This window comes from Lycium ferocissimum, chromosome 12 (genome assembly GCF_029784015.1).
Source record: "Lycium ferocissimum isolate CSIRO_LF1 chromosome 12, AGI_CSIRO_Lferr_CH_V1, whole genome shotgun sequence".
Lineage (NCBI taxonomy): Eukaryota > Viridiplantae > Streptophyta > Magnoliopsida > Solanales > Solanaceae > Lycium > Lycium ferocissimum.
In genome coordinates, this window is record NC_081353.1 from 53,328,712 (window position 1) to 53,341,003 (window position 12,292).

Here is a 12,292-nt window from a genome sequence, read left to right on the forward strand (position 1 = left end):
AAATTGCTCCTTCTGTAGAGATATCTTATTTAGTTTCATATCAAATAATCCATTTAACACTTTGACATTATAATTGTTAATTTTTATTATTATTATTATTGATCTCTTCCATATATGTTTTCTTAAAAATATTTTTCACTCACCAACAAGAAAATACATCCCCTGGAAAATGACTTCCAGGGTACCAATACACCTTAACTCACAATACTTCCAGACCATTGAACAAGAAAGGAGAGTCAGTTGTGCAGAACGAAATCGTTCGAAGCCCCGGATACTCATAAATTGCAAGATGGAACCATCAATGATTGGTGAACCGGCAGATCCATTTGCACCCCTTCGGAAATATTACCTGAATGGTATTTCTTTCCTGTTTCAGTGCTCATCTTTCCTCTTCCTTGTTTCACAACTAAGCAATTCAACTTGCACAAAAATACATTCTACTTGTTCAACTGGCAACAAATGATACAAGGCTTTCGACGTTTTATAGAATCACCCCGAGACAGTTACGTTCACAACTAACAAAATTAATGAAGCTCACTAACACTTTACGCTGCAGAGTTCCCTATATTTAATTAACATAATGAAATATTTCATGAGTACACCATATCTGCAAGCTACCGTAATTCTTTTCAGCAAAAAAAAATTAAAAAGAGAGAAAGGAATGACGTCAATAACTAACTAAATTTAAAAGAACGATGACCGACTAATTTTTGAAGCAACAATATCTTCTATGACTCAACGGTAGCTGCGGTAAGCGGGGCTGTACATACAGCTCTCTGCGTATGCTACTAGGTCCTTGGGTTCCGGTAGACGAGTGGCCAACCCTATTAAGCAACAAAATGGACAAAGTTTAAAAAATCTGAGTTAAGCATGTGAATGACAAGATTCCAGAGGAGAAACATACCTAGTTCATATGCTTTAGCTGCCACTTTGGCAGCAATGTGAGCTGAAATCTTTCTTATGTTGGAAAATGGTGGGTATATGAGTCCCTTTTCGAAGTTCTCTTGAGAAACTTGCTCCGCTAAAGCTTCCGCTGTTTCAAAGAACGAAGTTGGAGAGATCAAAGTAAGACCTTATGAAGCAGAAAAAAAGAGAAGTTCACAAAACATAAAACATGGCTAGAAGGAACTGCAAATTACAGTGGGAATGAAGCTAGATCTGTGCACCTAACTCAGAAGCGAGAAGTTCAAAACTGAAATGGAACCTCTTCATAACATCAGAAAGCTTGTTGTGGTTTGTCCTTCCAAACTTAAGATTTAAATGAAATTTGCCAGAGGTGTCGTGTTTGATTATGTGGGTCCATGTTTGACTGCATAGGAAGCAAGTTCTGGACTACTAGCTAACTATGACCTTGTGAATTTGATTGCAAAATCTTCCTTGATAGTGTTTAGTATATTATTCAAACTATCCAAAAGCATCAACTAGAATGCAGAGGTTCACAAATAACAGCTAGCTTAGGGAAACATGTAAATCCCGAAGACCTAGACAGATGAGCAACTTAATAGCATCAAACAGCAAAGAAGGACCTCTTTTTGCAATTCCATGGACAAAATAAGAAGCAATTTTTTGGCCTTTTTTTTTTTTTTTTTTTGTAACAGTGGTGTCCCGACCCTACCTCCCACCAGCACATGTACAAGTATTTCTGCCCACCAAGACTTAGAGTGTTTGGTTTGGCAATTAGAGCCCGTTCGGATTTGGCTGAATTTAAGTAGCTTTTAAGCAAAGTGTTGAAAAGTACTTTTCAAGTGCTGGAGCTAGTCTTATGAATAAAGAGTTACGTGTTTGGATAGAAGTGTTGAAGCTGAAAAAAGGTTGTTGAGTTGTTTGGTAAAAAAATGCTTGAAAGTGCTAGTAAGCATTTTTTTTTATACTGAAATGCCCTTAAAAAAGGAAACGTATGTATTCATAACAAAAATGAAAAGAAATAATAACCCAATCAACAACAAAAACATTAGCAACATAAAAATTTCTAGAATCTGGGAGCTTCAATTGATTTCAATTTTATGAACATTTTCTGGAAACACTACTTATATATTTGAACTCTTCCACTATATTCTTATATTTTTGTACACAAAGTATTACTCTTATAAATTCTAATATTTTCGGCACATGGACATGTGGCACCAAATAATACCGTTGTTCTACTCTTTTTTTTTTTTTTTTTTTTACACTCCAGCAAATTCAAGAATTCACTTGAATAGGTTACACACACTTTCTACTCAGTGTTATCAAAAGCGAAAAGCGCGAAAAAAGCTCTAAGGTCAGCTGGGGCTTTAAGCGTGAAGCGCATATAAAGCGTGGGCTTTAATGAAAAAAAGCGCAATGGTGCAAAAATACAAATATATACATATGTTTAGTCCAAGATTAATAATAAGCATGAATAACAAATATATGGACAAAGAAATTGTAAAAATATTAAGATAAAGTGAAATATCAATCATCTAGTGTCACCTCCTCAAGAGAGGCTCATTGGCAAGGAAAAGTATGTTTTAGAGCCTTGATGACAACACTGAAGCGCACATAAAGCGAGGCGAAGCGCTCAACATGTTTTGAGCCTCGCTTCAGGGCTTAAGCGCGCTTAAAGCGCGCCTTTGATAACACTGCTTCTACTTTTTTCTTTTCAGCAAATTCAATAACATTATTATCACATTTAATTTCAGCTTTTGCATAGCAGAGACGAGCCATGGAGATGCAAGGTAAAACTGGCGATGAAAGGACAGAGAATGAGGCAGCGATGGAAGTATAGGACAGAAGAAATGAAAGGTAGATCAGGGCTTTGTCTCTGAGGGTATTCTTGAAATTAGAAAAATTATAAGGGATAATAATGTAAGCTAGTTCGTCAAACTTAGTTAACTTTTAAGCTAAAAAGCAATAAGTTGGGCAATCCCAACTTATGGCTTTTGACTTGTTTTGGGCCTTTTGGCTTAATAGCCAATTGCTTTTAAGTACTTTATCAACATTTCCAAACACTCAAATAAGCTAAAAAGAGCTTAAAAGCTGGTTTGACCAGTTTAAAAGCCAATCCACAAAAGTAGCTTATAAGCCAAAAGCTAAAAGCCATAAGTTAGGAATACCCAACTTTTGGCTTTTGGCTTATTTTTGTACTTTTTTTGCCTAAAAGTTAAGTGCTTAAAAGCATTTTTTATCTTTCCCAAACACCACAAAAAGTAGAAAAGATCTTAAAAGCCAATAAGCACTTAAAATAAGCCAATCCAAACACTTGGTCAAACCAGCTTTTAAGCTCTTTCTAGCTTTTTTTAGTGTTTGGCAATGTTGATAAAGTGCTTAAAGCAAGTTAAAAAGTGCTTCAAACAAGCCAAAATCCCTAAGCTGGACAACCCCAACTTATAGCTTTTCAGCTTAAATGCGATTTAAGTTTGACCATCTAATTTACCACACTGTCCCTTAAGCATGTTTGTAATTCCTAAAGAACCCTTTTTCAGTCCTAACTCGCCATTCTTTCTTTTCCAGTTCCATCTCTTGTAGTTACTGTTTGCGCCATAGAAGGGCTTCGATACTTCATTTAGAGAATTGTTTCCTCATTTTTTTTGCTATAAACTGATGATTGCACTACGGTACTTATCTTTCCTTGATATATTTTGCCTAGTAGGTTTGAACGACAAACTCGGCGTCCTTTTGTTTTCTTTTGGTAAAATACAAATTCAAGGTCTACTCTAATGGCAGTTATCTCTCACTGTCTTTTTATTTGTTTAATTTATTGGCTGTTTTAGGGGCAAAAAAGGGATGATCGTCTGTCATACAAATCAAAGTACAGAATTTGTTCATTTCATATTTAATATCTTTTTCTTCTTTGTTTATTCAAATGTCTATGTTGAATGTTTATGCTGATCAATTACTAACAAGGTAACACTGAAAAACTAAACATGAGAAGAGTTCTAACACTGTAAATGATCGCTATTAGTGATGTAATTACTAATGATATTTGTACTATTGAAAGTTTATAATTTCTATATGATCTTTTGAACTATTTAAGTATGTCATTTTACTTGCAAATGTTGGTCAAATTATTAATCAATGTATGTTTTTTATGAAGAATTATTAATTATTGTATGTTATTTAAAAAAAAATAATCAATTTTATTAAAATAATTTTATCTAAATCAATAACTTAAAAGTGAATTTTGAGACATAAACTAATTTGTATTTGAATTAATTTAATATTAAAACGTTAACAGGTATAAATTCATTTTCAGTGTTAATAGGTACTAATCACTAATCAGCACTATCTTACCAAACACATCAACTGCTAATTTTCAGTTTCAACACTTCTATCAAAACACATAACTGCTTGTTTTTTAGTTTCACCCCAGGACTTCAAAAATGCTTTTAAGCCAAAGTGCTTAGAAGCTACTGTTATTCACCTAGTGCTTTTGTCTCTGCTGGCTGAAACTTAGTAGGCGTATGGCCATAAAAATCAAAAACTTTTTCACTTTTTTTGGAATTTTGGAATTGTAGTTGGGAGTTGTGTTTGGCCATAGTTTTTGAAATTGTATTTTTTTGTTGAAATGTAATTGTTTTGGTTGTGAAAAAAGTGAAAAACTTGAAAAACAAGTTTTTCTTGGTTTTTCAAATTCCAAATACAGTTGTATTTGGAATTTTCATGGGCAAACGCTGATTCCGGAAAAAAGTGAAATTTTACTTCATTAACCTCTAGGCTACACCTTTGGGTGCTATTGGCTGTCAATTGTTTTACCACGGCTTAGGAGAAATGTTGGACTCTCTTCTCTCATTTACGTATTTTTGAGAAAAAAGAGGAGGGGGTAAAATTGAACACAACAATTTCCACAACTTACAGGCTGAAAGGAGCATGTCATCGTGGACGCGAATTGCACCAGAAATTATCAGTCCTAGACCAAACCCAGGGAAGATATATGCATTATTTGCCTAGACAAGGAAAAGAAATAAGTTTAGTACGGATCTTTTATGAGTACTCATAACGTAAAGCGATTTATCAAAAAGAAAAAAAAGGTGATAATGGGAAGTAGCTAAGGTTGAAATCTCTGACCTGGCCGGACGCATAGACCTTCCCCTTGTACTCAACTGGAGCAAATGGACTACCGCTAGCAAAAATGGCTCGCCCCTGAAGGAGACATGATAAGATAATTACACAGCTTAAAAAATCATAACACAAGCATATGGACATGGGAGAGAAATATTGATAGTGTAAGCGACGAACTTCAAACATGCAAAGTAAACTGGCCAGTATCTTACCTCACTCCAGTTATAAGCCTCTTCAGCAGTACATTCAGACTGTGATGTTGGATTGGAGAGGGCAAAAATAACTGGTTTCTGCAACACATAAAATTGAAGGGAAAAAGAATCAGTTTATTGTTTCAAATGTTAGCTACTTTTTCTATCCAAGTAGGGATTCATTATCTTACCTCATTGTAGGTTGCCATAGCTTGTACAACTTCTTTAGTAAACGTTCTGCCAGCTCCAGAAGACCCAATCAAGACTGTAGGCTTAATTGACTGGCACAAAACAAGAATTGTGAGAGAAGGAGAGAGAGGGGGAGGGGGGAGGGGGAGGAGAAAATAGAGGTACCAACCTTCACAGCATTCACCAGTTCTCTTACTGGTTCGTGTTCATGTGCCCAGGGCCTCTTAAAATGTTGAAGCATCTCCATGCGAGACTTAACAATCAGCCCCTATAGAGAGAATGACATATGGGTGCTTTAATAGCATACAAGCTGTGGGCAATGATGGAAAGAAATAAGAAGTCTGATAAAGGAAATTTTAATACCTTAGAATCCACCATCCAAATTTTCTTGCGAGTCTCTTCTAGAGGGATTCCAGTCTGCACAAGAAAGAGTAAAGTAAAAGGCTTGCCAAATATCTTCATTTTCGACGGAGTTGAAACTAGAATTGAAAGAGCTAATAGTAAAAAGATGAATTGTTTTATTTAAGTCTGAACCTGCTTTGACATCTCAAGAGCTATGAGTTCTGCGATACCTGTACCAGCCTGCATTGACAACAAGATGAATGGGTCACAAAATGAACAATTGCTGAATTTCAAGAAAATAGCGGCAAAAGAAAGGTTACAGTTCAAAGTGCAAGAAGAAGATAAATTTGCAGTAAAAGTGATGGATGTACCTCCCCTGCTCCGAGGAATAAGAATGTATGTTCAGCCAAGGTTCCTCCAACCAAATTTAATGCTGCCATCAGCCCAGCAAGGACCACAGATGCTGTCCCCTGGAACAAAAACAAGATAATATATGTCATCATTGAAAAGAAAACAATAACAAACTGATAGGTCCTTGATTTACCTGTATGTCATCATTGAAAACAAGGTGGCTAGTTCCATACTTTGCAAGGAGGTCAAATGCATTATGATTTGCAAAGTCTTCAAACTAGAGATGTGGATAAACAAAGTTAGATTATCAAGTAAAATCTTTAAGTGCACTCATCTGCTATTTTGCCAGAAAAACATCTACCTGGATCAGCACTTTCTCCCCATAATTCTGCTTGACGGCATACATAAACTCATCTAAAAGTTCGGCATATTCCTGAACATTGAAAAGAGGATCAACCAAAGTACAGTAAGGAGATATTACATCTTCTATAAATTGTAAGGTAAAGTAAGCATGATCAAGTATAAAAAATAAAAAAAGTTTGAACCTGTCCTGTAGCTCTTCTTCGCCTGAGCCCAATGTAAAATTCATCGTTCAACAAATTCTCATTGTTTGTACCCACATCAATGGTAACAGGCAAACACTGAAAAGAAACTATAATCAGGCTTTCAGTAGATCTAATCTGATAGGCAGAAAAAAGCAAAGAGCACGCAGATAAGATTATATGACTATAAATCTAGTACTCGAACCGTCCCAATGATTGGTAGAGTTTGGAGTACGAAGATCCTTAATATTTGAAATAAAGTAAACAGTTATGAAACTCGATAAACATTATTATAAATTATAATTTTTGTTGCTTAATATTTAAGACATATTTTTGTGCAAATCATCGTCAAAGAAACAAATGTTCGACTGTCCAACTTTACAATTAGTAATAGTGCCACACAAATTGGGAAAATAGAAAATATATGATTTTTAAGCAACGTGTGCTCATAGCATATACAGCACAGTGCTATTACAGGAAACTACGAGAGGTGACGACTGGGAAACTGTCTGAAACCACTCAGACTGTAAAGTTAAAAACATTTATTCTCAAAATTACAACTTCATTTGACAAACATCAATCAGAAGGAATTCACAATTTTAAACAACGAACCACCACATAATATGAGTCTATGACAAGGTGTTGGTGGATAGTGTGATAAAGTGAAATACTAGAACTCCATATCAATACAGTAGTATTTATTGAATAAAGGCTATGTTGCTCGGACCCTTCACTTTTGCTGCCACACCGGTGTCCGACACGACACGACACCGACACTGGATTCGTGTCGGATCTGGTCAAACGACATTGGATACTTTGACCAAATCCATGGACCAATCTGAGAAAAAAATTTGAGGCCAAATTGAAAGAAACAGAGAGCTCTTGAAGAGTGGACACTTATTGTATCTAGAAGAGTTTCAAGTTAATTAAAAATTAATATTTAATTATAAATGAAACATAACTATAAAAAATTATTTTTGTTTTTTATTTCTAGGCATAGAGTTATTTTTCTTATAATTTTGAATTATTTTAGCCCGATCCGTACCCCCGAATCTTAAAATTTAGCTTATGCCGAATCCGACCTCTAGATCCGTACCCATATCCGACACTAGTCTGAGCAACATAGAATAAAGGTATCTGTTACATCTGTCCAGCAGAAACTTACAGCTGACGGGCGAATGCCTCCCAAAGCAGTGTATAAAGAGAGTTTGCCCACTGGTATTCCCATTCCCTGGTAAATAATGATTGTTATCATATGTTAGTCACAGAGAAATACATTATGGAAAAAGATATATATATGTCCAAAATAAGAGCTGGAACCATTAGTTAAACTGACAGAGGATTTAGTTGTCCTTCAAAAAGGGTTTAAGAATTTCAACAAAATCAATACACAATATACCTGGCAACCAAGGTCCCCAAGGCCCAGAATTCGTTCTCCATCAGTAACAACAATAACTTGAATTTTCTTCTCAGGCCAATTTTTTAACACCTCGTGAATTTTGCCTCTGCAAAAAGCTTGCACATGTTAGTTTTAACAAGAAATAAGAAGTGCCAGGCCTTTAATTTGAGAAGCTATCTAGTGAAAATTTTCTAATGCTTACTTTTCTTTCAAGCTGATAAAAAGACCTTGAGGACGCCTGAAGATGCTACCATATTTCTGACATGCTTCACCTACAGTTGGAGTGTAAACTATAGGAAGCAGCTCCTCAACATTGTCAATAAGAAGCTTGTAGAATAGCCTTTCATTCATTTCCTGCACCACAACACATACAACAATAAGCAACAGTATTATGAATACTCTAAATGTGGCAGATGCCTGCGGAAGGACTTCTGGACTTGAGCTGAACAAACAAATGGTTTTACATTTCTCAATGTCAACATACTTGAAAGATTATTATATACTAATCATCTGTGTTCTCTTCAATTTAGTATAACTTAAAGGAGCTGATACAAGAACACCTTTAGGGGTTGTTTGGTACGAAGACAAGTTATGCTGGCATTATTTCTTATTCACTGTCTGGTTTGTTGTATTAAAATAACATGCACTGCATTATCAAGAATAGCACTGAATAGGGTGTATAAGTATAAGAATAGTACTGGTATTGTTAATGTCATGGTTTACTATATATAAGAATAGTACTGAATAGGGTGTATAAGTAATACTGGTATTAGTTGTACATAGGTGAGATTTGCAACCAAACAATGTACTAAAATTTTAAACCATCATTATTCTACCTAGTACACCCAACCAAACAACCCCCTTAATTGCAGAATGTATTTAGAGCCTAAAATAATTTTTTCCCTACCTGAAGATCCATCATGGCCATGTATCTTTGAAGTGGTACATCATACTGACGGATGCTGTTCATCATTTTCTTGACCTGCAACAAGGAGTGGCACAACAATGTTGTTAGACATTGAGCTTTCATCTGATCAGAAAAAGATAGACATTGAAATTGTAGGATCTGCAAAAAGCAGAATATACCAACCTGAAGGTCATGATTAACTACGACAGGAGGAAGAAGACCACGCAAATAGTGGGAGTCTCTCTCTCTCTCAGTGAAAGCAAGCCCTTTATTGTAGTGTGGGTTACGCAACAATGAGTAACCACTGCAAGCAAAAGAAAGTACGTTTCAGTGCATGTAAGTAACAAACACTTCTGAGGTAGTCAAGTGTCAGACTAATACTTGTGCCTACGTTATCAACATGGAAGTAGGAGTTGTTAAATGAATGCTGAAAGGAGATGATCTTTGTAAGAAAAAAACGGCATGGAAGTTCAGCCCGTTTTCCTTTAATGCTGGTAAAAGGGGAAAGGCAGAAAAAAGGAGGAAACTGCGTCTGTGTATCTTAAAAAGATTCAATCAGAAATTAACAACTTCAAAATTTAAGAAATTGACATACAATATACTATAACATTTTCTTGGTTAATATGGAAATCTCAAAATTCACAGCAAGGGTTATAGAAATAGCCCCAAATTTTCTGGCATCACCCTTGGTGACTGTTGGAACACAGAGGCAACATAGTTAGAAAATGTAGTATAACACAACATATGTTCACCCTAATTAACCAAAAAGACAAACCCAATAGCTCTTAAGAATAATAACAATAATAGTAAAAAGGGTTAAGTGAAGACAAATTCTTATATTTTCTTTCCTCCCCGACAGATTATAATTTGACTATAAAAGAAAAGCAAGTGCCTTTATTGAGATAACAAAAGAATCTAGAAAATAAGATCATGCAAATGTAGACAAAGATCGTAAGTCTAGTTGTGATGAAGGCTCAATTTCTTTCTCTTTTTTTAAATCATAAAAAAGGTCACAATAGAAGAGCCTCTAAAACTAGATAACTTCTAATTTGCATTGGAATGAAATGATCAAAATAAAACAGAATATATAGAGGAATTAGATGGATATCCATTTAGAGTGTGTCTGGTATGGAGCGTTTTCCAATTTTCCCATGTTTGGTTAGTCGAAATTTTTGAAAAACATTTTCTTTAGGAAAACTAATTCCTTAAAAATAAGGAAAAGGACTTCCCTAGTGGAATTAGGGATAACAACTTCCACAAGTGGCATTCCACATTGATTGTCTCCTTTCCATCCTCCAGCACGCCCCATCCCCACCCCCACCCCACCTCTCATAGTATTTTTCTAGATTTTATACAAATGCTTTTGGGATAAAAAAAATTTGCTTACATACCAAACACATAAGCAAGAAACCCACTAATTTTCCGTGGAAAACATTTACTCCATAGCAAGCACACCCTTAGTTTTCAAATTGACACATTGATTCATTCAATTAATTAAAACTCATCTAAATCCTGAACTGAAACCCCTTTAAAGCATAGGAATTATCGATTCGAAATCAAAAGAATTGATCTTTCACCTAGCAACAGATAGGGTCCAAGGGGTAATGGACTGATCTTCAGTGGCACTATCTTCACCATAAACGTCTCCAACTCCACCAGTGACAGTAGATTTGGTCTCCAACTCTACTGGTGCAGGACTTTCCGTCAAAGCGTTTTCCGTCAAAGCATTCGCCATAACATTTCTGTCTCCAGGTTTGCCGTTTGAGTTCACGGCTGCTACCACCATAGGAGCTGAAACTCTTCTGTTTGACTGAGTCAAGCATCTTGAAACCCCACATAGTGAATTGTTCTGCAAATAACAACTTTTACTAGATAACAACAACAACAACAACAACAAAACCCAGTGTAATCCCACAGGTGGAGTTTAAGGAGGGCAGTGTGTACGCAGACCTTACCCCTACCTTGAGAAGGTAGAGAGGCTGTTTCCGACAGATCCTGAGCCGAACGATGAAAATGAGGCAGTAACAATAAGCATATGGAACACATTTGCAATATAAATCTGGTTTTTTTTTATTCTTTCAATTGACTAAAAAATATGGAAAGGGGAAAAATTGTCCACAAGCAACAACTTTTCAGTTTAACTCTAAAAATGGGATTTTTCTTTAACATATGAAAAGTGGGTCAAGTCTAAATTAAGAATGTTCATGAATCACATCAAGGTTTTTTTCTGGGCAAGGAAATTTGGGTGTTCTTCCTTTTTCCTCATCCTATCTCTATCACTCAAAAGGAGAAAGAGTATCCAAAAAGGCCAATTAACCATTCTCAGCTCAATTTCCAAATCAACCAGAATAAAAACTTATCCCACAATCAACAACTTTTCAGCTAAATTATAAATATGATTCTTTGTTAATGAAAAATGGGTCCCATCTGAATCAAGATTTTTCTGGACAACTCAAAAGTAATAAAGGAGAAAGAGTATCAAGAAAGCCCAATTAACAATTTTCAGCTCAATTTATTGATAGAAAATTTTAAAGTTGAAATATATGAAAACGGGTCTGGTATAAATCAAGAATTAGCCAACAATTTGACAATTTCTTGTTTTGGAAAAAAGAAGATTTTTCATATGGTCATCTTCCTTCAACAAAGAAAGTGACTCTCTCAGATAATACAAAACAATTTTCTTCAACAAAGAAAGTGACTCTCTGAGATAATAAATCAAGAATCACGGCAAGTTTGCTCTTTTTTTCTGGACAACTCAATACTATAAAAGAGAAAAGAGTATCCAAAAAAAAGGCCAATTAACAACTTTCAGTTCAATTTATTCTAGATTGAAATATATGAAAACCAACCAGAATCAAGAATTATCCAACAAGAAAATCAGAGCCCTGAAAATGAGGTACAATAATAATAAGTTAGTAAGTAATTACCGTAAAGGTGGTGCCATTCAATGAGAACATATTGAGAAAAGATGAAGAGTATATTTAGTAGGGAAGAAAGATAGAAGGAAAAAAAAAGAGAGAGTGGATTGGATCTGCTTCTCTCTCTCTCTTTCTTCTTCTTCTCTCTCTTTTCTACTTTGTTCTCGGAAGACTGCAATTGATCAGGGCATTTTGTAGCTCAACCAAACTAGGAAATTTCCAACTTTTTTTCCACTATTTACCCCTCTCGACCCTTGAGGTACCTTTTGTTATTTAAGAGCATGAAATCATATTTCATTATTTGGACATGTAATTTGAATTTATTAAATTATAATTTCTTTATAAATATAAAAGCCTTACAAGTTGTAAAAATTATCAAAAATTTTCTAATTCTTATATAATTCTACAAATGAGTAAATCATAGTTCATAATAA

The 12,292-nt window shown here is 35.1% G+C and overlaps 1 protein-coding gene and 1 long non-coding RNA gene across 2 annotated transcripts; both read right to left on the reverse strand.

Moving 5' to 3' along the window:
- Nucleotides 1-460: 460 nt before the first annotated feature.
- Nucleotides 461-12,035, reverse strand: LOC132040473 (NADP-dependent malic enzyme, chloroplastic). The gene is made up of 20 exons (XM_059431118.1): nt 11,868-12,035; nt 10,518-10,789; nt 9,124-9,244; nt 8,941-9,015; nt 8,236-8,387; nt 8,034-8,139; nt 7,800-7,865; nt 6,638-6,733; nt 6,454-6,525; nt 6,286-6,369; nt 6,113-6,211; nt 5,934-5,981; nt 5,763-5,816; nt 5,569-5,667; nt 5,402-5,491; nt 5,232-5,309; nt 5,026-5,100; nt 4,814-4,904; nt 905-1,033; nt 461-824 (listed from the first exon to the last, which is right to left on the reverse strand). The coding sequence occupies exons 1-20, from the start codon at nt 11,895-11,897 to the stop codon at nt 736-738; spliced, it is 1,926 nt and encodes a 641-aa protein (XP_059287101.1). The 5' UTR covers nt 11,898-12,035; the 3' UTR covers nt 461-735.
- Nucleotides 1,156-3,025, reverse strand: LOC132040474 (uncharacterized). The gene is made up of 2 exons (XR_009410696.1): nt 2,602-3,025; nt 1,156-2,211 (listed from the first exon to the last, which is right to left on the reverse strand). It is a non-coding gene; the product is annotated as an uncharacterized LOC132040474 (long non-coding RNA).
- Nucleotides 12,036-12,292: the final 257 nt, after the last annotated feature.